The sequence below is a fragment of the Babylonia areolata genome, chromosome 3 (genome assembly GCF_041734735.1).
Source record: "Babylonia areolata isolate BAREFJ2019XMU chromosome 3, ASM4173473v1, whole genome shotgun sequence".
NCBI classification, from domain to species: Eukaryota; Metazoa; Mollusca; class Gastropoda; order Neogastropoda; family Buccinidae; genus Babylonia; species Babylonia areolata.
Window position 1 is genome coordinate 28,247,869 of NC_134878.1, and position 26,137 is coordinate 28,274,005.

Sequence of the window (26,137 nt, forward strand, 5' to 3'; positions counted from 1 at the left end):
CAATTTCCCAAGGAGGCATTTCTGCATCGGACAAATCCATGTACGCTACATCGCATGTGTCAGGCAGACGCCTGACCAGCAGCAGCATAACCCAACGCGCTTAGGCACGCCTTGAGTGTATGGATATATATATATATATATTTGTTTAACTATCAACCTATCAGAGTGGAATTCTGCTACACAATTTTGAAAGAGGACAACACTCGTTGCCGTGGGTTCTTTTTCAGTGCGCCAAGTGCGTGCTGCACACAGGGCCTCGGCTTTTCGTCTCATCCGAATGACTAGACGCTCAGTTTGATTTTCCAGTCAGACTTGGGAGAAGAGGCGGGAGCGGGACTCGAGCCCAGACCCTCACGGACTCTGTGTATTGGCATATGAGCGTCTTAACCATTCTGCCACCGTCCTCCTGGAGACAGTACCAGAGAAAACAAAGTCTTCTTAATGAGTGTAATAGATGAAGTAAGGATTAAGCTTTTTCTTCCATCCAACCATCACTCTATTGAGGGACGAAGAAAAGACGCAAATTTTGAAGAAAAGGAAATATATCAAAACACCATGACATGGAATAAAACAGTACAACTAACCTCCATACTACCGGATTAACCCCACCCTTCACCACCTTCCCGCCCAGAACAGAGGAAAAGAAAATGCACGCGAGAGCAAACGGAACACTTCAAGTACGTGTCTGATTCAAACACAGTCTCTGTGGCTGTCTTCAGCTGTATCTGCCAGACTGCTGGAACCTACTTAACTGTTAATAATGTGGCGATGAAAATAACTGTTCTCCTAATTACATGTTTATCAATGTGGCCATGTATTTACATAACTTTCTAACAATGCCGACATCCAATCCAACAAGTATATTGCCGATTGGTAGGTGTTCATTGTCCATACACTCTGCTAGGGAATCAGTTTGTTGTTGCAGTCTGCTGTTCACGGAAGTCGACATTATCGGTTACATAAAACACATATATGAATTCTCCGTCACTGGCCTGCACAAATGATCTGAGCAGCACAGAGTTTCTTTAGCGTTGAAATATTTCCTCAAATTCCATATTAATTCCATAGACTTTTTGAAAATTCGTCTTCTTGTTTTTCTTCGTCTTGGTAGCTGTTGTTGTTGATGATGTTGCTGTCGTTGTTCTTGTTCTTCTTCTCCTTCTCCACTTCCTCCTCCTTCTTCTCATTCTTCTTCTTCTCCTTCTTAATGTTTGTGAAGATGTCAGTCGGTACTCCACGACAGCCAGATAGTGTTTCTTATTGTTGTGCATATTCCTCCAACTCTCTCTCTCTCTCTCTCTCTCTCTCTGTCCTTCTGTCTCTCTCTTTCTGTCTGTCTGTCTGTCTCTGTCTGTCTGTCTCTCCCCCCCTTCTCCCCTGTTTGTATATGAATAAGGAATGTTGGTTAATGTGTTGTTAGTCATGGATTTGTCCGAACGCAGTGACGCCTTCTTGAGCTACTGATACTGATACCGATACTAGTAATTCATACCTCTGTAATGTTTGTTTACATCACCCCTTCATGAGGGGCCATGGCCTTCGTTGAATAAAACATCCGTATCATCCGTATCCGTATTTCGTTCTATCCACCCCGTCTGTGTTGCGCGTAGGTTTACGTACGTGAATAAAAGGGTACATTTGAAAAACCCATAAAATTATTCAGCTAGTCATGCCTGACTCGGTCTGAAAGTAGGCCAAGAAACAGGCTTTTGGTGAGAGAAGCGTCCGCGAGGGAAACATCCACCCATTCAGTTTGGTGCCCCTTTTGAGAGGCCGATTTAACACAAAACGTGTTGCCTGCTCCTGTGAACCCCTATACCTTGGTATGCGTGTATGTATGTGGAGATAATATATTCATCTCCATACTCTAAGTACCTGCAGTTACTCACCTTTCCAGTTTTTGAGTCGTTTTCTTTTTTTTCGCGTGTCTTGGAGGGAGTTGGTGTTTTTGTTGTTGTTTTGTTTGGTTTTTTTTGTGGCTGGTATTGATAATGTCGTCCCGTGGTGTTACCTACAGACACTCACACACACACGCGCGCGCGCACACACACACAGACACAGACACACAGACACAGACACACACAGATACAGAAACACACACACACAGACACACACACAGACACACACACACACACACACACACACACACACACACACACACACACACACACACACACACACATACACACGGAGATGTGTGTTTTCTTTTGAAACTCCCAGAGCCATGTCAGTTTAGAGAATAGGCGCTACAAAAATTCAAATTATGACAGCAACAATATTGATGATGAGGATAATGATAATGATGATAATAATCATCATAATCACCATCGTCTTCACCATCATTAATAACATCACTAGCAGTAATAATAATAATTGTAGTTGTGTTTTGTGTGCGCGTGTGTATGTGTGTCTATGAATATTGTGCGTGTGTGTGTTTGTGTGTGTGTGTCTGTGTGTGTGCGTGTGCGTGCGTGGTGTTTTCTGGGGTGTGTGTATGTTCGTGAGTGCGCATACGCACGGCCTTCTGCCTATCTTTTCAATCGAGACACCTTTACAGTGCATCCAACATGAATCACCCGCTGTTTGTTCGTGCACATTGACCGTTGTTATCAGCACAAAATACATGTGATACAGTGTGCTGATAAAGAGTTAACCCCCTTTTGTTTAGCACTCAAGCAATGTAGTCATGTACGTAGATATATTCTCCCTCTGTCTGCAGACCTATTTTTTCTCTGGTCTCGTATGTATGATTTACGCCTTCGGAGATTCGGAAATGAATGAGGCGAATGAGAACAACAGTTTGTATCATAATCATCATCATCGTCGTCGTCGTCGTCATTGTCATCATCATCGGCATCATCATCATCATAACAGTAATGCAATGAAGTATTGTTTACCGAGGTACCCCGTTATAAAAAAACAAAAACATGAACGGGTCCACTGCGCTTTTCAACAAAACATAAATGGGAGTAGACGACATCACCATAATCGCAGCACGTTGACATGAATGTGGCCGTCTTTTCTCTTACGTCGTGAACTGGGAATGAGAAAGGAGAGGTGGGTGTGAGAGGGCGAGGGGGTGGGGGGTATGGGGTTTGAACTCACGAACTTCGTCCGAATATGAATCCGACAACCTCGGTCGTGGGTAGAGAGACCTTTTAACGCAGCGACATTTGGTTTAACCAATGTGAAGCAATGCAAATCGATGCAATACAATGCATGACAATACTATAAAAGATAGGACAATAGTGCACAGCAGTACGGTATTGGGAAATGATAATTCAGCCAGTTGAGTAATATTATTATGAGCGTGCATGTGCACAGGGGTGATACACATATTGACTTTTTGACTGAATTATGTCGAGAGCACAGAATGATGATAACGGAAAACTAGTAACCCGAGCGATTTGATAACCTTTGCACACATACGTGAGGATTCTAGTTCTGCACTAAATGGGAGAGGCATAGTCCACCGGGATTAACTTGTGATGCTGGTTAATGTTGTTGTTGTTGTTTTTTTCCCTTTCCTTTCAGTTAGTTGCTTTTTTATGTTGTTTGTTTGTTTGTTCTTCCTTTCAGCTTGTTTCTTCATTTTTGCGTGCATAAGGTTTCCACGTGATAATGACTGTTGGTATTGCAGCATGGTATTTCAAGTCGCACATAGGGGGCGCGTGCTAAGTATAGTCCCGGGCCAAAGGCTGTCGTGAGGCAAGCCCCACACACATACTGAGTGGAGCCCCTTGTTTCAGTTTCTCAAGGAGGCGTCACTGCGTTCGGACAATTCCATATACTCTACACCACATCTACTAGGCAGGTGCCTGACAGCAGCATAACCCAACGCGCATGTCAGGCATTGAGTGTTTGCATAATTATATATATTTATGCACCTTCAGAATGGATTCTTCTACATAATTTTGCCACCAGATGACGGCACATTTGTTGCCACGGATTCTGTTTAAGTGCGCCTAGTGTACGCTGCACACGGGACCTCGGGTTTACCGTTTCATCTGAATGGCTAGACGCTCAATCTGATTTTCTACTTGGGAGAAAGGGCGAGAGCGGGTATCGAACCCAGATCCTCACTGTATTGACAGATAAGCGTCTTGACCATTCTGCCACCTACCTCACTGGAGCCTCTAAGGCCGTCTGACGATCACATTGACATCTTTCCGGTAGCTGCTGCACGAGACAAGTGTCAAAATTTGTGCTTGTTCTCTTCTGGATCCACCCAATCATATGGAGAGGAACACCTTGAAAGCTGCAGCCTCAGAACGGTTTTCTTGGAGACAGACGGTGCAGAAAGGCCTATCCAAGTTCGAAGAGCCGCTTGCTTCAGCTGAGGAGAAAGGCCCAGTGCCAGTCAGACCAGCGTCAGACTTCAATTGCGAACAGTGTGGGAGGGACTGTCACTCCTGATTTGGCCTTTCACCCCCGAAAACGGAGTATGACTGCCTACATGGTGGGGGTAAAAACGGTCATGCACGTAAAAGCCCACTCGTGTACATACGAACGAAGAAGAAGAAGAAGAAAAAGTGGCCTGTCCAGCCACACCTGACGCTGTATCATTCACCACCAGGAGGGTAACTCCACTGTCTCCCGAGACTGACATGTCCTTGCCTATCTCTCGAACGAGGGGAAGATTCCGAGGACTGGGCGACGCCCAGGATTTCCCCACAGTCTTTGCCCAGAGATGCCACACATTGAGAGGTCACTCCACCTTCACCGGACAGTGGGACAAGTCAACACAGGAGGCGGCAGTTACACAGCGAATTCAGAAACTTCTACCCCCGAAAACGGAGTATGGCTGCCTACATGGCGGGGTAAATACACGTAAAAGCTCATTCGTGTTCATGCAAGCGAACGTGGGAGTTGCAGCCCACGAATGAAGAAGAAGAATAAGAAAAACTTCAAAACAATACTACCCGTCTGACTCTCAGAGTCCGACGTACTGATCACATTTCTCCCCCACCTCCGCACACTGCATTGGCTCCCCATTGAAGCGAGAATTAGATATAAATTGCGCGTGGCTGCTATTCTGCTTTCCACTCCGCAGGACCTATCTTTCTGATCTCACCAGTGCTTACACTCCGTCAAGAACTCTCCGCTCGCTCTCTGACTGTTACATTCTGAAACTTCCTCGTGTCAATACAAGAACGTTTGGTGAACGTTCTTTCTTCTTTGCTGCTCCTTATTATATGGAACAACCTTCCTCAACATATCTGTGCATCTGGTTCTGTCTCTGCTTTTCGCTCTTCACTAAAAATTCATCTTTTTTTTTTTAACCTATCAGTGGCCACCCTCAGCTTCCTTATTCTACAATGTCAGCTCACTTCGGATGCATGACGAGTGGGAGAGGGAGGGGGGGGGGGTATGGGGGGTGGCGGGGTAGGGAGGGGTTTTGAGAAAGAGTGGTGATAAATGTTTTATGTAATTTGTACCTTTTTCTTTCCTGTAAAGCGTCCTGAGCTCTTAGAGAGAAAGGGCGCTAAATAAATGCACATCATCATCATCATCATCATCATGGTGATGAAATGGAGGGTGCAGAGAGGGTGGGGATGGGTGGGAGATAGGTCACGGGCGGGACGAATAGAAAATGTCACCGTTACCGGACTGCACACACACACACACACACACACACACACACACACACACACACACACACACACACACACACACACAAAGAACTGCTAATCTTCAGAGAACTCACTCTGCAGCAGGGTGCACCAGCATGCTATTCAGAACAGACTCACAGAACCAGTGCTGATGGTGATACGATGACGATACGCAGGCACATTCACACGTTGGAATTACGGTTCTCACATTTCACTGTCCTCGTCGAAATCGTAGTAGTGCGCTGAGTGCAGTGTCAGATTGCTAGCACTGGGGTGAGTGCGTGCGCTGGAATGTCAAAGTATCAAAACATCTGGCACTACACAGCTTTCAAGTACGCGGGAGGTGTGTGTGTGTGTGTGTGTGTGTGTGTGTGTGTGTGTGTGTGTGTTCCCATGCACCAAGCAGTTTGACTGATTGATGGCAAGAGAGAAGCGCTGCAGTCCCACCCCCCGAGTTACCCGACCTCACATACAGTGTGTGTGTGTGTGTGTGTGTGTGTGTGTGTGTGTGTGTGTTTGTGTGTGTACGTGTAACAATAACAATAATAATGGTTTATTCAGTGTTTGCAGGCCAACTGGCCCATATGAACAGGAGAAATGCTTGAAGATAGCAAAAAGATACAAGTGAGTGAAAAAAAAAAAAGGTTTTACTGCCAAAATCACGCGCACTTCAAAAGACACACTTAAGTATATTTAACAGTAGTTGTAATGTTAGTTTGCTTTCACTTTCTAAGTTTCAAACATTCAATCATGAAAAATGAACAAACATCATCGTGTTTTGTCCTGGCAGTGGTGGACGCGGATGGCAAGCCCGGCCCCAACCTGAAAGCCCTGCAGTTCTTCTGGGTGGGAGACTACGAGGAGTGCACGACGGCACGTGACAACATTTCTGAGACCGAGATCCTCTTCAAGGGGCGATACTGCACCGCCGTTTTCCCCTTTCAACCCTTTGACACGCGAGTGAGTATATATCGGGTGTCCCCCCCAAAAAAAAAAGTGAACCGCTTTTTGACAAGCATTTTCTCAGTGATAAAGAAACAGAATTCATTGAGAATTTTCACACAGTAACCTTAGGGTATCGTCAACAAGTCTGCAAAATGTGTGTGTGTGTGTGTGTGTGTGTGTGTGTGCGCGCGCGCGTGCGTGTGCGTGTGTGTGTGTGTGTGTGTGTGCGTGTGTGTGTGTGCGTGTGTGTGTGTGTGTGTGTGTGTGCGTGCGTGTGTGTGTGTGTGTGTGTGTACAGCCTTTGATGCCGGCTCTCCCACCCACGGGTATTCGTGTCGGACTCTGTGTTCCGGATTCCTGCAGTGGGACTGACGTCACCCTGATGATAAACAAAGGTCAGTGTTCGTGACGATACTTATACAGGGACAGACACAACTCAAAAGGTGTTTTTTATATTTTGTTTTAATTTTTGTTTATTTTTCAGAATTCAGTTCAGTTCAGTTACTCAAGGAGGCGTCACTGCGTTCGGACAAAATCCATATACGCTACACCACATCTGCTAAGCAGATGCCTGACCAGCAGCGTAACCCAGCGCTGTTTTTGAGAACCTAAAAAGTTGGATGTCGGCCTTGGGCCACAATATAAACGGTGGTGGTGTGGTAACGTGAACTGGGTGAGTGAGTCCCCCTTGTCAAATTCAGTTGTTGTTTTTCTCAAAACTGGCATTTTTTCACCACAGATGCTTGCCTTCACCACTCATAACTCTGGATCCGCCTGATCAATTTTCTTTTTTTTTTCTTTTTTTTTTCTGTGTTCAGGAACCACTTACCTGTGAAGCTATAGAGAGACTTTAGTAATATATCATAAAGTTAATTTTTAATCCCTCATAAAGCTAAGTGTTCCCCTGAATAGTTCTGAAATAATTCCGTAAATGAGGAGATGGTCACACTTTGTGTGTGTGTGTGTGTGTGTGTGTGTGTGTGTGCTTAAAAAATTGTAAAATCTCTCTACATTTGCATGCAGACAGCATTTATCTTTGTAAATAATGTGTTTTTCTTTATTTCAAGAATATATTTTTCACACCATGCTCCTTGTTCTTTGTTGGTCATTTTGTGTGTATGCGTCATATTTTGATTTTTTGGGGGGATTTTTACGCAAAAACTGTTGCTCCATGAGGGTATTTCTTGATTTTTGTTGACTCTGGGGATGATTTCCAACACAAAAAATTATAAGACTTTCAGAACAAACTTGAACAAATTTTTACTCCCAAGTCCTCAAGGAGGTGTCAGAGCGTGCGGACTGATCCATATACGCTACACCACATCTACTGGAAATAGGCAGCAGATGCCTGTTCTTCGTACAAAACCCTAACGCGCTGTTCAAGTCTTGAGTCTTTGACAGTCTGATAGGAATGACACTCATCAGCTTAATGATTGTATTGTCTTCCTTTTTTTTGTTTTTTTGTCTGAACATATTTTTCTGTGTGAAATTCGGGCTGCTCTCCCCACGCTACGTTGAGAGGGCAACCCATTTTGGGGTATTTTTTTTCCTGCCTGCAGTTTGATTTGTTTTCCTATCGAAGCGGATTTCTCTGCAGAATTTTGCCAGGGACAACCCCTTTGTTGCCATGGGTTCTTTTACGTGCGCTAAGTGCATGCTGCACACGGGACCTTGGTTTGTCGTCTCATCCGAATGACTAGCGTCCAGACCACCACTCGAGGTTTAGTGGGGGTGGGGGGAGAGGCGGAGGGTGGAGGTGGGGGGCGGTGGAGAAAATACTGGCGACTGTAGGATTCGAACCAGTACGTTCTTAGATTCTCTCGCTTCCTTGGCGGACGCGTTTCCCACTAGACCAAAACTCCACATTGGAAGATGTGTCAGGGGAGAGAAAAATACTGGCGACTGTGGGATTCGAACCAGTGTTTTCAGATTCTCTCGCTTCCTAGGCGGACGCGTTACTACAACGCCAACACTCCACATTGGAAAAATGTGTGAGGAGCCTGTACACCTGTGTAAGGGATGAACAGTGGTTGGTCTGATCATTGACTGTGTGCAGTCCTGGTTTCACTGAACAGCAGTTACAGAGTGGGACTAACGACCTGCCAGGCCGAGACAGTGGACTATGACGCCAAGGCCATTGTGTCTCTGTGAGTTCTCACGCTCTGGGATTTGATGATGATGATGATGATGGTGGTGCTGGTGGTGGTGCTGGTGGTATGGTCACTTATATAGCGCCTATCCCCCAGTCGGAGACAAAACTCTTAGCGCTTTACAAACACGGGGTCATTTGCACAACATACGAGTACATACCTGGGTAGAGTTGACTGACTGCTTCCGTTTGGCGCTCGCTCATCATCCGTTTCCTGTGTCATGCAATCAGATTACAGGCTCGCACACATACACACTCAGACAGACATGGAACGTTTTACGTGTATGACCGTTTTGTTTATTTAACCCTGCCATGAAGGCAGACATACTCCGTTTTCGGGGGGTGGGGGGTGCATGCTGGATTACAGGATCTTTAACGCGCGAGAGAATTGCATGTACAGTAAAGATTAGATCAATTAAAAGAAATGTTTCCAGTAGGAGCAAAACGCAGAGAATTACACGTAAAAGGGCAATGTGTCATGATAATCCAGTCACCAACGACTAATAGAGATGTTCTGTTCATTTTTTATTTGTCCACGTAGCACAGGTAGAGGGAAACGCCATGGCAGAAACGGTTAGCCGTTGGGCTTCCAGTGCTGACCGATACGGGTCGAGGTTCGAGACCCCGTTGATGTTGTGTCCTTTGGGGTACTTGATTCCCTTTTCACTCTCGGTTGCCGTGGGTTCTTGAACGTTCGCCAAGTGCATGCTGCACACGGGACCTCGGTTTATCGTCTCATCTTTTCATCGTCTTATAATCATCATCATCATCTTCTTCGTCATCATCATCACCATGGTCGTCGTCGTTGTCATCATCATCACCGTCGTCGTCATCATCATCGTCGTCGTCGTCATCATCATCATTATCATTATCATCATCACTATCGTCATCGTCGTCATCATCATAATAATAATCACCATCGTCATCGCCTTCATCATCATCATCACCACCTTCATACCAAATGAGGCAACGTGACTGAACCTCCCACCCCCCACCCCCCACCCCACCTCCATGTTGCAGGTTCATCTGCAGCGTGTTCCTCCTGCTGATGTCAGTGGGCACGGTGTTCGATCTGCTGGCCGTGCAGTGGCCCGCCTGGAGAGAGAAGACCCGCAGGGAGGCCGAGGGCGACTCCACGGCCGTTGTGGGCGACGGCTACAGCATGATCGGCAACCCGGTCACCGAGCGACCCGCCGCTGTCGTGGAGAACGGGGAGAGGGAGCCGCTGCTGGGAGCGAAGAAAGCAAGGATGGACTCTGAGGGCCTGAAGATTGGTAAGCTGGGGCCAGGGATTGGTTAGCTAAGTCTTTTGACGGGTCAGAGATTGGCTAGCTTGTCTCTTGAGGGGCCAAAGATTGACTGGCTAATTTCTCGAGTGGGTCTTACCTTTGGAGGGTCCAAAGATTGGTAAACTAGTCTCTAGAATTTTTTTTTTTTTTGGGGGGGGGGTGTTAGAGATTAGTAAGCTAATCTCTTGATGGGTCAAATATTGGTAAGATAGTCTCCTGAGGTTCCAAAGATCGGTAAGCTAGTTTCGTGGGAGGTCAAAGATCGTTGAGCTAATCCCTGTAATGGCCAAAGATTGGTTAGCTAGTCTCTTGAAGAGGTGGGTGAAGAAATGGTAAGACTTGAAGGGTCAAAATAAGTAAATAGATAAAAACAAGATAGATAAGGTGAAGCGAAATGCAGAAAATAAAATAAAACTTCATTCCAGGGTACACAAGGCCGTCAGCCTTGCAAGGATAATATGTCCCAATATACACCCCAACAACAATATGTCCATATTATTATTTCCTTTAAACGCCACCCCCACCCCTACGCCCTCGCCTCTCTATAACATGTCATGTAATCCTAGGTACGACGGGGGGGTGGGGGTGAGGGGGGGGGTGCTCTACGATTCCCTTTCATCCCCCACTTCCTTCATTATCTTTATGTGACAGGGTGTGTGCTGTATGATTTCCTTTCATCACCCCCTCAGTTTGTTCATGTGACAAGAAGATTGCTGCATGATTTCCTTTATCACCCCCTCAGTATGTTCATGTGACAGCGAGACTGGGTTTACATTTCAGACACCACCAGCCTCCTCGATATGTTAAATGTGACAAGGAGAGTGCTGTTTGATTTCCTTTCAACTCCCTCAGTATGTTTATCCTTTTTTTTTCTTTTTTCTTTTTCTTGTGTGTGTGTGTGTGTGTGTGCGCGTGTGCGGCTAGAGTTGACTTAAGATTTTGCACCTTATAAATGTTAGTGGTAGTAGAAGTATTTTTTTATGTATTTATTTATTATTATTTATTTATATATATATATATTTTTTAAATTTTAATTTATTTTATTTTATTCATTTTTATTTATTTATTTATTTTCTCAAGGCCTGAATAAGCGCGTTGGGTTACGCTGCTGGTCAGGCATCTGCTTGGCAGATGTGGTGTAGCGTATATGATTTTTGACCGAACGCAGTGACGCCTCCTTGAGCTACTGATACTGTTACTGATCATCCTGTGATCCTGGGCACCGCAAGGAGAGTACTGAACAACTTCCTTTCATCACCCCTCAGGCTCAGTGTGTTCATGTGATAGCGAGACTTGGGGTCACGTTTCAGACACCGCCAGCCCTTTACAATGTTAAAATGCGACAGGGAAGAGTGCTCCTCGATCTCCTGATTGTGTTCACCCTGTGATCCTAGGCACCATGGGGAGGGTGCTGCTGGCCTTCTCGGTGTACACGAACGGCAAGAAGATCCTGCACGCCTCCCACAGCCCCGGGTCCATCACCTGCATCCACGGCATCCGCTTCATCAGTATGACTTGGGTCATCCTGGGGCACACCTTCGTCTTCAGCCTGACCACTGCAGGTAGGTAAAAAATTTTTTTTTCTGGTTTGGCTTGTGTGTGTGTGTGTGTGTGTGTGTGTGTGTGTGTGTGTGTGTGTGTGTGTGTGTGTGTTGTGTGTGTGTGTTGTGTGTTGTGTGTGTGTGTTGTGTTTTGTTATGTTGTGTATGTGTGTTGTGTTGTGTGTGTGTGTGTGTGTGTGTGTGTGTGTGTGTTTTGGTGTTATTGCTGCTGGGTTTTTTTGTGAGTGTTTTTTTGTTTTGTTTTTTGGAAACGCTGCCTTCTTTCAGCTGTTGCATTCCCCCCGCAGCCCCCTTCCCCCCTCCACGCTCTGTTGTTTTTTTTTAATCATATTCCCATACCAAAGTCATACCACATCTTTTGTCAAAAGCACTTAGAGCCACAGGGTAAGCGTTGTATAAGTGCTTGCTTTTTTTTTCTTTTTTTTTTTTTGCAATATCATTATGAGTACCTATTATTATTTCCATTTTATGTTTCACTGCGATTGCATGGCAGAGAACAACCTGTCTTTTTGCCAGATTACCTGTTTACATTAGTTTGGGGGGGGGGGGCGTTATCATTCCTTGTTGGAGTAAGTGTGCGTCACAAGTGAGTCTTGAAGGCCTTGCCTCTCTTGTGTTTCACTGTGATGATGATTGCCTGGCAGAGAACTACCTGACCTACATGACGGAGAACCTGGGTCACTGGACGTTCCAGGCCATCATCGGGGCCCCGGCTTCTGTGGACACCTTCTTCAGCCTCAGGTCAGCCCTTCATGCCATCAGGGAGGAAAGTGGCGTAATGGTTATGACGCTCTTCTACCAATTCAGAGTCTATGAGGGTATGGGTTCGTATCCCGCTCTCATCTTTTCTTTCATGTTTGACTGGAAAATCAAACTGAGCGTCTGGTCATTCGGATGAGACGATAAACCGAGGTTCCATGTGCACTACGCACTTGGCGCACTGAAAAAGAACCCACAGCAATGAGAGTGTTGTCCTCTGGCAAAATTCCGAAGAACTCCACTCTGATTGGCACACAAATATATACGCATACACTCAAGGCCTGACCAAGGGCGTTTGGGTTATGCATGATGCATCTGCTTAGCGGATGTGGTGTAACGTATATGGATTAAAGGTTAAAGGTCCTGTAAACGTTTAGGGCCATCGAGGTCAGTGCCTCTAGAAGCTCGGCATAGGAAAGCGGGGCCCAGCCCTCTCCTTCCGCCGTTTGAACCTTCTCCAACTGAAGCCAGGTACCCCCATTTAACACCTGAGTAGAGCGAGGTGTAGTGGGCCTTTCCGAAGGACACATTACAATGCCCAAAAGGGGGCCTCGACCGAACTCCGATCATTGTTGAACACTGGATGAGAAATCCACAGGGCCTCAACATACCATATAGTATAGTAGTAGTAGTCGTAGCAGCAACAGCACAGCAGCAGCAGCAGCAGTAGCAGTAGCAATAGTACATTTTTTGGCGCTTTCAGACATCACGCACACACACACACACACACACACACACACACACACACACACACATCAAAGTGTGGTTTTCAGTGAACCTGTTTGGTATTAACAAGTCTGTAGCTTATTTTGTTTGCATGCAAGTTTTGTTTTGCTGTACTTCATGGAATTTGCGGTTTACTGGCATAATAAACAATAAGAATACCTTGAATAGAATTTGCATTGTTATAGGACCTATATTTGGAGTGAGTGGGAGCCATGTGGGGTTTTTTTTAATCATTTTATTTTATCTTAAAAAAAATGTCAGCTAACAGTAAACATCGAACCAGTTAGCTAGCTAGCATGACTCTACAATCTTTAAATTTGTCCTAGTAGGTCTAGCGATGTAGACAAGTGTTTTGGTGGTGGTTTTGCAGTGGTCTGCTCGTGGCCTATCTGATTCTGAAGGAGATGGAGAAAAGGAATGGCAAAGTGCAGTGGTTTCTGTTCTACTTTCACAGGTTCTGGAGGTATGTGCGTGTTTGTTGGTTTGTTAAATGTTGTCTATCGATTCTTTCTGTTGTTTTGCATCCATGACATGTTATCTGGCCCGACACTATCAGCAACGCAGACCTGTGGCAGCGTACCAACCAGCTGCCAGCTGAAGACGAGATTCGGCGCAGAAGATGGAGATGGATCGGGCACACCCTGAGGAAGCCAGACAGTAACATCACCAGGCAGGCACTGAAATGGAATCCCCATGGCAAACGGAAGAGAGGAAGGCCAAGAAACACCTGGCGACGTGACCTCGAGGCAGACACCAAGAAGATGGGGCACACCTGGAGACAATTAGAAAGGGTAGCTTGGCGGACTGTTGTGAGCGGCCTGTGCTCCGGGGGGAGTGATGGGCATAACTAACTGACTGTAGAGTGGATGTGTGAAACGATGTATTTAGCGCTTTTATATTTGTGTCATACATTTACTATTTTTGTTTGTGTGTTTGTTTGTTACAATGGTGTGTCCATGTTGAGTAGCCTACGTATTCCCTGCATGCAGCCAGTCATGCAAAGGATTCCTTCTTTATAAAAAGCGCTTTGTCCTTGGTCTCTGACCGAGGACAGGCGTTATAGTAAGTATGGACGAGTTCCAGCTTTGGTCAAAATGCTTATTCTACAGTGTTAACAAATAACTGTGCAATTCAGTTAGTTAAGTTTAGAACAACCAGTAATGCTTTGCCTGTGAATAGAAAAACGTTTCGACAATTTACCCTGAAATGAAAGAATCTGTGATAAATGTTCTGCAAACGACATTGCTGATGAGTTTCACACTGTTTTTGCGCTTTTTTTTTTTTGATAGCGTCAGACAAAAATGTTAATCTAGATAATACAGAACCCATCCAAACTCTATAAAATTCTACTGACTGTTTTCTGAAAAAAGAAAGAAAAAAAGAATATCGTTAAAACTTAAATCATTTGTTTCTTCTATCTGTAGTTCTTTTCAATAAACGTTTTCTATATATATAGACAAGAATGTTGTAGCAATTGATGAGGCAAAAAATGCTTGCTACTGTGTATTTTTTGGTTTTGATTTTTGTCCGTTTGGTATCGCTCTTTTTGTTTGTATTGTATGTTAAAAAGATGAATGTATGAAACGTTTCAATGCCCCCAGGGGGCACAAGAAATAAACACTGCAGAAAGTGAACACTTACATTTAAAGATATGTGGCAAGGAGAGTGGAACACCCAGGCAGACAATAATCTCTTCCAAATTTGTCCAGACCTAAAAATGAGATCCTCCCATCAGTCACGAAGAACCTCAAGGAGGAGTCTGTGCTGTGCAGACTGCACACGGGGCACACTTTTCTTGCTCATTCTTACCTGTTAAAATGGGAGGAGGCCCCTCGATGTATTCTCTGTGACGATCGAGCCTCTCACTGTGAAACACGTCCTCCTTGACTACTGGGATCTGCATGACGTTAGACCCAGACATTACACGGCGGATTTTCTGAAGACTTTGTTCGCTGATGTCCCTCTGTGGACGCTAGCGGACTTCTTGAAAGAAGAGAACGTTTTAAATCAGATTTGATTGCTTCAAACTCTTGAAGATTTGTTTAACCTTTTTTCCTTTTTCTATTTTTTTTAGCGAAAAGATTGAAGCAGTGATTATTGAGCTCTTTACCCTTGACTTGAAGTAGTTGCAAACGTGGCAGTAGCCTTGAGATGGCCATAGTGGTCGACGAGGCTATAAGCATCATAATTTGATTTGATTTGAAATAAGCATTTTGCCTTTTTGACATTTTTTATTTCCCCCTGTAGGCTCACCCCACCTTATGCCCTCGTGATGATGATGATGATGATGATGATGCTGATGGTGATGAAGCTGATGCTGATGATGATGATATATCGAGGCAGGCCATTTCTTTTTTCCCCCATAGACTCACCCCGTCTTATGCCTTTGTGATGATGATGATGATGATGATGATGATGCTATCTCGAGTCTGGCCATTTCTTTATTTTTCCTTTTTAGGCTGACCCCATCGTATGCCTTCGTGATGATGATGATGATGATGACGATGATGATGATGATGATGATGATGATGACGATGATGATGATGATGATGATGATGCTATCTCGAGTCTGGCCATTTCTTTATTTTTCCTTTTTAGGCTGACCCCACCGTATGCCTTCGTGATGATGATGCTGATCACCTTGTTCCGTTACTTCGGTAAAGGCCCCATCTGGCCCCAGGGCGGCACGGAGATCAACTACTGTGAGGACACCTGGTGGACCAACCTGCTCTACATCAATAACTTCGTCAGGGTGAAGGAAATGGTGGGTGACATCAGGAAGTGTGTGTGTGTGTGTGTGTGTGTGTGTGTGTGTGTGTGTGTGTGTGTGACCAGGTGGACCAACCTTCTAAATTTGTGTCAGAATGAAGGAAAGTGAAGGAGTATCTGCATCACGAAATATGAGAAGGTGTGTTTGGAAAGTGTGTGTGTGTGTGTGTGTGTGTGTGTGTGTGTGTGTGTGTGTGACCAGGTAGGCCAGCCTTCTAAATTTGTGTCAGAATGAAGGAAAGTGAAGGAGTATCTGCATCACGAAATGTGAGAAGGTGTGTTTGGAAAGTGTGTGTGTGTGTGTGTGTGTGTGTGTGTGTTGGATGTATAATTCTGTGCAGCATGTTTGCATGTGTATGATATGTTCATTCGTCAGTGAGTGGGTGAGTTGTTTTATAATAATATTCATCAATGTCCCCTCCCCCCAACCCCCAGACCCACCACGACAAAAACACTTTTAGTCTGTGAACAATAGTAATAACATCATACGTTTTCTTCTCCGAACCCCACGCCCCCCTGCCCCGCCCCCTACCTCCAACCCCCGAGCAATGCTGGCCCTATTATAACAGTATAAATCATTATCCCAAGACTTTTCACCACGACTATCTCCCCACCTCCCACCCCCACTTTTTTTTTTTTTTTTTTTTTTTTTTTTTTTTTTTTGCTGCCCCATCATCTGCACCGTTTCAGTGGCGTTACTCCCACACCGCTCATTCCGAGTCCCCCATAACAAAAAAAACCAAACTTTTAGTCTCTCTACAGAAGTAATGATATTGTACGCTTTCTTCTTTCTTCTTCTCAGTGTTTGAATTGGTCCTTTGATTACAGTATAAATCAATATCCCCAAAGATCTTCCACCGCAACAAAAAATACTTTTACTCTCTCTCTCTCTCTCTCTCTCTCTCTCTCTCTCTCTCTCTCTCTCTCTCTCTCTCTCTTCCCCTCTCTCTCTACAATGGTAATAGCATTACACTTTTTCTGCTTTCCTCTTCTCTCACTGTATCAACTTGTTGTGGTACCTGGCCAACGATCTTCCACCACAACAAAAAAAAACCTTTTAGTTTCTCTCTCAACAGTACAAATAACAATACGTTTTCTTCTTCCCTCTTCTCTCTCAGTGTATCAGCTGGTCGTGGTACCTGGCCAACGACATGCAGTTCTATGTGGTGAGCCCTCTGCTTTTCGTGCCGCTGTTCTTCTGGCGGAGGGTGGGCGTGGCCCTGGCCTTCCTCTGGCTCCTGGCCACCCTTCTGACGGCCGGCCTCATCTCCAGGCTCAACGACTTCCCACCCAGTGTCAGCCTCGCCAGCAAGACCAACCCCATGGAGAGGTGAGTGGGCTTCCTGAGGGTCCCCGCCCTGACCTCCTCCTCCCTCCTTGCTTCTGTTTCTGTTTCAGTTTCTCAAAGAGGCGTCACTGCGTATCGTTAAAGTAAGGGTAAATAATGAGCCAAAGCTGTGCCAGACGAGATGGTTCCCAAAGAGCGCTTTCGCTGGGTCCTGCCTAGATACTGTGAAATAAAAGTCTGTGAACTGCCCCCCACCCCTCCCTCTCCCTCCCCCCCCCTCTCTCTCTCTCTCTCTCTCTCTAAGCGCTGTGCACACCCAAGTCATTTAATGTCTAGGTAAAATGACGAAGATTGAAGAAGAAGATAGAAGAAACAAATCCTTATCGAGAGATCATGTTGTACATGCACACACAACATACAGCCAGAGCAGTAAGCTAACAGCTTGTAAGTGGCTTTGGTTGAAACAAAGCCTGATTCAGAAACCATGCCATACATGCACACATAAGCACATGGCCAGAGCAATAAGTTGACAGCTTATGAGTGGGTTTGGTTGAAACAAGCCTGATTCAGAAATCATGATAATAATAATAATGGTATTTATATAGCGCTGAATCTTGTGCATAGACAAATCAAAGCTCTATCGCACCAGTCATTCACACGCATGCATAACTCTAAAACTGGAGAACCTGAAGACAAGGAAGAGGTAGGGGAGAGAGGCTATATCGGGAAGAGGTGGGTTCCAAGGCCAGAGCCGAAAGAGCTGAGTGTGGAGACCCGACGAAGTGAAAGAGGAAGCCCATTCCAATTGCAAGATCCAGAGACAGAAAGAATGGCGGCCAACAGTCGAGAGTTTGAATCTGGGGTATGCGTAAACAGAGTGGATCCGAAGCTGATCGTAGTGAGCGAGATGGAGTGCAGAGGTGAAGGCAGCCACTAAGATAGAAATGGGCTGATTTGTGAATACATTTATAACATAGAGTGCTGATCTTGTACTTTATTCTGTGTGAGACAGGGAGCCAGTGGAGATGTTGCAAAAGAGGTGTGATGCGCTCAGGTCTTTTCTTTCAGAGGACGAGTCAGGCAGCAGAGTTTTGTATGCGCTGAAGGGACTGAATGGATGACGCAGGCAAACCAGACAATAGAGAGTTACAGTAGTCAAAGCGAGAGAGAATGAGAGAAACGACAAGCCTAGATGTTGCGTCAATGGACAGATATTTCCTGATGGAGCTGATGCGCCGCAATTCACAGTAGCAGGATTGACATATCTGACTGATAAATTTTTGCATGGACAGTGTGTTGTCAAGGACAACGCCGAGGTTCCTGACTGATCTGCTATACATGCACACATAAGCACATGGCCAGAGCAATAAGTTAACAACTTGTAAGTGGGTTTGGTTGTAACAAATCCTTATTCAGAAATAACACACATAAACATGACCGGAGCAATAAGTGAACAGCTCATAAGTGGGTTTTTGATGAAACAAATCCTTATGTTATACAAGCGCACATCAACACAATGAGCTGACAGCTTATCTCCGTGCTCAAGAATGTGATTAATTGTTATTCATATGGTGAGTTGGTTTGGTTGGTGTCTGGTCTGGTTTGGTGTTGATCTGGTATGGCAAGTAAACGTGTGTGTCTGTATCTGTGTCTGTCTGTGTGTTCATCTTCTGTTTCTCATGGCATATTTTGTTTTGTTTTGTTTGCATTAACAGCAAAAGGAATATGCCCACCCACTCTGTGTGTGTGTGTGTGTGTGTGTGTGTGTGTGTGTGTGTGTGTGTGTGTGTGTGTGTGTGTGTGTGTGTGTACATGCGTTTGTGTTCTCTTTCTCATGACTTTGCTTTGTTGTGGTTTTTTTTAATGCAACCAGGAGCAAAAGGAATAATGACTGTGCAGCGAGGCAGTATCAGTTGCACTGCAGAATGTATTTGTCAGTGCTATTATCATTATTAGAACTAAAAGGATTATGCTTTTTGTTTCAGCGCTGACTACTTCTACGACTTCTACATTAAACCCTACTGCCGCTTTGGACCTTACGTTGTGGGAATGCTCACAGGATACGCTCTGTTTGTCACCAAGGGCCAAGTCAAGATGCCTCTGGTAAAGGACATGGAAAGAGAGAGAGGGAGAGAGAGAGAGAAACAAAACGAAACGAAATGAAACGAAACGAAACGAAATTTTATTTCACCAGGGTAATGAGATAAGCAAGTACACATGCTTTTTTCCACCCAGCCCTGGACATAAAAAAACCCAAACAAACAAACAAACAAAAAAAACCCGCAAATATCAAGCATAAGAAAAAAAAAGAAAAAAAATCAAAGTACCAGATCGAAAAAAAACAAAACAAAGAAAAAAAGAAGGAAGGTGGGGGATGGGAGAGGTTGTGTGTTGGGGGGGGGGGGGAGAGAAATAATCCATCAACAACAAACAAAATTACATACACACTCACGCACTCGCGGGGAAAAAATGTTACAAAGGGAGATAGAAAAAAAGTCAGGCATCAAATACTAACACACAGACAAACTAGGACATCGGTAAGACAACCAAACATTATCAGAAAAAAACAATAAAACAGTCGCAGTTATTGACTTGAAGAGAATAAATCAGATATTGTGATGTGTTACCTGTGAATTTAGATTCTTAAAAAGGGAAAGTTTTGTAAGCTGATTTAAATGAGCTCATACTGCTTTTATTTTTTAATATATTCTGGTAAGGAGTTCCAAAGTGTCCCCCCTGAGTATGCCAGACTAGTTTTAAACAGATCAGTTCTTGTTTTTTTTTTTTTCTTATAATGATATTGTTTTTATACGTGGACTGATTCAAGGGGAACTGTGAGAGAGAGAGACAGACAGACAGACAGATAGAGAGGGAGAGAGAATATGAATGCGAACTTTTTTTTAATTGTATGTGGGTCACAGGCATCATTGCAACTGCATTGGGTTTGGGGACGAAGCAGTGGCAACGTTCATTTGTACACTCCATTATATTTAACGATAAGTCTTACCTTAGCTAGTTACATACTATAAAACAGATAGGAGAGAGAGAGAGAGGCAGAAGAAGATAGCGAGAGAGACAATGCTAATGCAAACTTTTTGATTGGATATGGGTCACAGGCACCATTACATGGGTTTGGAGACCAAGTAGTTGTAATGTTCATTTGTACACTTCAATATACCCAACAATAAGTCTTATCATTTCAGCTAATTACATACTACAAAATAAATAGAGAGAGAGACGGAGAGAGAGAATGTGAATTTGTATGGGTCACAGGCATCATTACAAGTGCATTGGGGTTTGGGGAGGATGGGGACATAGTAGTGGCAACGTTCATTTGTACACTCCAGTATACCTCACAGTAAGTCTTATCATAGCTGTTTGTTACATACTACAAAATAGGGTAGAGAGAGAGAGAGTCTTATCATAGCAGCTTGTTACATATTACAAAACAAATAGGAGAGAGACGTGGGGGTGGGAGTGGGGGAGAGAGCAGACAGACAGACAGAAAAAAAGAAAGAAAAAGAAACAGACAAAAAGAAGGAAAAGTGAACAAATAGGAGGAATTTCAAAAGTATATATCTTTTTAAGAATAGACGAAGAAATGGTGAGAAAGACAGACAGACAAACCAGACTGATGGTGTGAGAGAGAGAAAGGGAGAGAGGAATAAAAACCAAGCACATTCATTGCAAACCAGCAAGATCAACACTGAACAACTATATGAACGACCAATCCTGACTGTAACTTGTCTTTTGTTCTATATTCTGAAGAGTCGCTTGATTATCTAATATATTTGTACTTTCTTTCATATGATGCTTACTGGAATATAATGGTACAGAATATGTCTTTATTACCAGGTGTACCAAGGACAGGTGCTATGTGATAATAATAATTCCCTCGAATACAAACTTAGTGAAACGGGGGAAAGCAGATGACCCTGCGTGCCCACTCTGCCATGGCAAACAAACAGTGGAACATGTCCTCAGCTCATGCAAAGCGGTGTTGAGCCAAGGATGGAGGCACAACCAAGTGCTAAAAGAAATTGCACACGTGGTGAGCACTGTCTGAGGAGCACCAACCTCACCAGAAGTTCCAGTAGAGTTCCGCTCAGCAGAAGGCAATAAAGTCTGGCCAGGAACAGCATCCAAAGTTTCCAAAGCACGGAAACGTGGGCTGCTTGATGGTGCCGAAGATTGGGAATGCACAGTTGACCTACCAGAGGGGAAGAAACACCCAGAAATCATCAGCAATAGTGGCTTGAGACCTGACATAGTACTCCACTCCAGGGCAACGAAACAAGTGATTCTGACTAAGCTCACTGTGCCATACGAAAGCAGAATGGAGGAAGCCCACATCTACAAGACCGACATGTATGCTAGCCTAGTCAGCAACCTAAGAGAATCTGGCTTCCTAGCCAAAGTCCTTGCCATAGAGATTGGTGCAAGAGGGTTTGTGGGCGCATCTGCCCACAGCCTCATGAAACAGCTGTCGATTTCTGGCAGAGAGAAGACATGGGCTCTCAAGGCAATGGCAGAAGCAGCAGAAAAGAGTTCTTGCAGGATCTGGTCGAGGAAAGTAAACTTCATAAGGATTAAATTTCCCTACTCAAACCAGGCGTATGATGGCTCAGTGGTTAAAACATCTACCAGAAAAGGTGACTCAGTCCTGGAGTGGCGACCACCCTGGAGGCGCGGGTTCGAACCTGCTGAGGACCAGGAAAACAGAAAAAAAGAAAAGGTGGCAATACAAGGGCATCCAGGAGTCATGACATGGGTGCAGCCCGGCCCCCTTAGAGTGTAAGGAGTTCAGGGCCGAAACACTTGACTGAGGGGGGCTTCTTCTCTGAAGACCTTGTACTGTCCAGCTCTCCCTAGAGTTTCTTATCACAATGACAGTAATAATAATGATAATGAATATCAAGAACACAACAACAACAACAGTGGTAATGTATTATTAGTGATAACAACAACAATAATAAATGATGATGGTGATGCTAATAATAACAGCAGCAACAATAATGATGATAATAATAGTTATTATGATAATAACAACAACAGTAACAATTACAGTATTAACGTCAACAAAACAGCAACAATAGTAGTGTATTATTAATGATAACAGCAATAGCAATGATAACAACGACAATAATAATAGTAATAATGATGATAAAAATAACAATGATGATGATGCTTTAAAAAAAAAAGAAAGAAGATAATAACAATACTACTACTAATAATAATAACAACACAACAACAATAGTATGTATCCTTAATGATAACAACAGCGCTTCTTCTGCCACTACTACAGCTAATGATAATAATTATAACAACAACACAACAACAATAATTGTTGTATCATTAATGGTAACAACAACCAAAACATTAAGAACAACAACAATAAATAATGATTAACAAATAGTAAAGATTGGTAACTCTCTCCATTCACAAGGTACACAACCTCAAATCAGTGCTGCTTACGCTACCGATTCAGCTAGCACACAAGCAAACAAAAGGCATATTGGAGCATACCCAGACACTTCCTCAAAAAATGAAGCGCCAGGCCTGTCCTTATACTGATCATCTGACATGTGCACACAGCAGCAATGATGATGATGATAATAATAATAGCAATAATAATCATAACAACAACAACAATTCTGCTACTGCTACTACTAACAATAACAATATCAACAACACAAGAACTGCAATGAGTAACATAATAAATGATAACAACAACAACAACAAAATAACGATAATAACAGCACTATCATCCTGGTTTTCCAGGCGGTATCGCTCAGTGGCTGGGCAGTGGCCACAGCCTCAGCCCTGGCAGTGGTGTACGGACTGTACGGGGAGGCCAACCATGACCCTCTGACAGCCGACGAGTCTGCCCTGTACAACTCGGCCAGCCACACCGTGTGGGGCGTGTGTGTCTGCTGGGTCATCTTCGCCTGCGCCACGGGGCATGGGGGTAAGTAAGGCGGGGGACAAGGCGCAGCGTGGTATTTGTATTTGTATTTCTCTTCTTTTTTTTTTTTTCACGACAGATTTCTCTGTGTGGAATTCAGGCTGCTCTCCCCAGGGAGAGCGCGTCGTTACACTACAGCGCCACCCTTTTTTTGATGTTTTTTTTTTCTGCCTGCAGTTGTATTTGTTTTTCCTATCGAAGTGGATTTTTCTACAGAATTTTGCCAGGGACAACCCTTTTGTTGCCGTGGGTTCTTTTACGTGCGCTAAGTGCATGCTGCACATGGGACCTCGGTTTATCGTCTCATCCGAATGACTAGCGTCCAGACCACCACTCAAGGCCTAGTGGAGGGGGAGAAAATACTGGCGACTGCTGGTGTGATTCGAACCAGTACGCTCAGATTCTCTCGCTTCCTCGGCGGACCTCCAGGCCATCACTCCTCATTCTTCTCGTAGTCCGTCATGTCCGCCTTCTGCTTCTGTTTTCTCAAGAAGGCGTCACTGCGTTCGGGACAAATCCATGATATGCTACACCGCATCTGCGAGGCTGATGCCTGACCAGCAGCTTAACCCAATGCTCTTAGTCAGGCCTTGAGAGCATGCTTATATATGTATTTGTGTGCCTATCTGAGAGTGGATTTCTTTCTACAGAATTTTGCAAGAAGACAACATTTTTTACACTAAAGCAATGCTCGGGTGTAGGGCTCAGTGAGTCAAAAAATATATGTTCACAACTTCTTTCTCTTTTTTTTTTCTTGCAAAAAAGGCATTTACATACAAAGTAATAGTGTGGATAAACAAGATGATAAACAACATGATTTTACTTTGATTTTTCAGGCCCTGTCATTTTGAAAAAAAAAGAAAAAAAAGAAGACATTTATATAACTGCAACAAGGTGAAAGTATGGACAAACAGAACATAATAAGCAGCATGATTCGATTTGATGTGATTTCTGCTTTCAGGTCCGGTGAACACCTTTCTGTCGTGGAACGCATTCATTCCTGTAAGTCGCCTGACGTACACGGCCTACCTGGTTCACCCCATCGTCATGAACCTCTATCACCTGGGGGCTCCTTCTGCCTTCTACATGTCCAACTTCCACTGTGTGAGTCCTCGGTGGCACACACGCATGCATGCACAACACACACACACACACACACACACACACACACACATGCATGCATGCACAACACACACACACACACACACACACACTGTGTGAGTCCTCGGTCACACACACGCACACACACATGTGCATGTGCGCACGCACACACACACACACACACAAACGTACATGAGCGTGCGCGCGCGTGCACACACACACACACACACACACGCACGCACGCATGCACGCACGCACGCACGCGCACACATACACATGCATGCGCAACACACAAACACACAAGCACACACAATGCTCATGTTCATCCCCCTACATTTGAGACACCCTACTCACACTCCCTCCCTTCCCCTCCGCCACCCTCCAAATGCCCCCCGCCACTCCCTCCCCCCATCCTCTTGCTACATGCCACTCCCATTCCTTTGAAAATAAATCCAATTAATTTTAACTGTTCTTGCATTTTCTTTTGTTCATCCCACAATGTTTGTGACCAGACCCTACAATACCCATCCTGCCCCAGTTACCTTGAAAAAGAATCCAAGTCACTTGTAGTTTTTTTGCATTTCTTCCATCTTTTTTTCTTCTTCTTTCTTTTTCCATTTCTAAGACTGAAAGGAAATTTTCTATCTAAAATTACGTTTAAATAACATACTTACTGTGACCCAACTAGTGCAGACTCCGGCAGGGGTCTGACATTCCTGTCCTGTGCAAACTACTATCCGCCTATGCGGAGAAACGAAAGTAACTATGGCTGATAACCTCCCAGAAGTAGGTAACCTCCCCTTTGTCCCGCTGGCTAGCACCCTCTTTTGAAAGTGTTTTAAAATCAGGCAAACAATGACAGCCTAAGCTACAGTATCCTAAAAGAAGATTCTCCTCTAAAAGCTGCTTCTAGATAAATCTGACATTAAGTTTCCACAAGTCAAGGACTTTTTTCTTTGAAAGCTTTCGAAAGACAATGCTGTTCCTGAACTCTCAACAACAACGAACAAAAATTCCATGGCTTTTCTTGAGCAGACAATACTGTTCCTAAAACTCTCAACAACAGCGAATAAAAATTCCTTTTCTCCACCGACAATATTGTTGCTCAACTCTGAACAACAGCAAACAAAAAAACAAACAAACAAAACCCATGGCCATTTCTGTGCAGACAATACTGTTCTTCTCCCTAAACTTTCAACAACAACAACGAACAAAAATTCCATGACAGTTTCTGTGCAGACAATACTATTCCTAAACTCTCAACAACAGCAACAACAAACAAAAATTCATGGTCGTTTCTGTACAGACAATACAGTTCCTAAACCCTCAGCAACAACAAACAAAAATTCTATGGCCGTTTCTTTGCAGACTGTAACCAAACTCTGGGGAAAAAAAAAGTAAAAAAATTCCATGACTGTTTCTGTGCAGATGATACTGTTCCTAAACTCTCTCAACAACAAACGAACAAACAAAAATTCCATGGTCCTTTCTGTGCAGACAATACTGTTCCTGGGTTTCACCGTGGCAGCGTTTGGTGCCGCTTTCCTCCTGTCGCTGGCCTTCGAAGCTCCCATGATGGCACTGGAGAAAGTGCTGCTGCCAAAGCCAGCAGCCAAGCACTGAGCAACACCTGACAACAAGGATCCATGCAGACCTGGAGTGATGAAGCACTGTGCCATAATGAAAATGAACTGACTTTGCCATGACTAGAATGTGTCTTGCTGTTCATAAACTTTGGCCAGTCTGGGTTTTTTTTGCGTTGCTTTTTATTATATAAAGACTTTGTACTCGGCTGGTTGTGTCTTACCAAAATGTGTGTGCTTAATTTTTATTGAAATGTACTGTGACTGGTTACATGCATCTAACAGGAATGTACCCATGACTGGTTATGTCTCACTGAAATCGAAATCTTGCCATGACTACTACTGTCTCAATGAGACTGATTTTTAAATATTTTGTCATGACTGATCAT

At 44.2% G+C, this 26,137-nt stretch overlaps 1 protein-coding gene across 1 annotated transcript in view; it reads left to right on the top strand.

The window, feature by feature from the left end:
- The window catches only part of LOC143279918 (nose resistant to fluoxetine protein 6-like), a 29,058-nt gene extending 2,921 nt beyond the window's left edge, over positions 1 to 26,137 (top strand). The window contains exons 2-14 of the mRNA XM_076584254.1: positions 6,403 to 6,572; positions 6,856 to 6,952; positions 8,614 to 8,704; positions 9,727 to 9,980; positions 11,390 to 11,557; positions 12,202 to 12,298; positions 13,413 to 13,505; positions 15,641 to 15,806; positions 16,930 to 17,141; positions 19,085 to 19,202; positions 22,881 to 23,067; positions 24,026 to 24,168; positions 25,663 to 26,137. Of these exons, the coding sequence (XP_076440369.1) occupies positions 6,403 to 6,572; positions 6,856 to 6,952; positions 8,614 to 8,704; positions 9,727 to 9,980; positions 11,390 to 11,557; positions 12,202 to 12,298; positions 13,413 to 13,505; positions 15,641 to 15,806; positions 16,930 to 17,141; positions 19,085 to 19,202; positions 22,881 to 23,067; positions 24,026 to 24,168; positions 25,663 to 25,788 (1,922 nt within the window). The 3' untranslated portion in view covers positions 25,789 to 26,137. The remainder of the gene's footprint in view (positions 1 to 6,402; positions 6,573 to 6,855; positions 6,953 to 8,613; positions 8,705 to 9,726; positions 9,981 to 11,389; positions 11,558 to 12,201; positions 12,299 to 13,412; positions 13,506 to 15,640; positions 15,807 to 16,929; positions 17,142 to 19,084; positions 19,203 to 22,880; positions 23,068 to 24,025; positions 24,169 to 25,662) is intronic.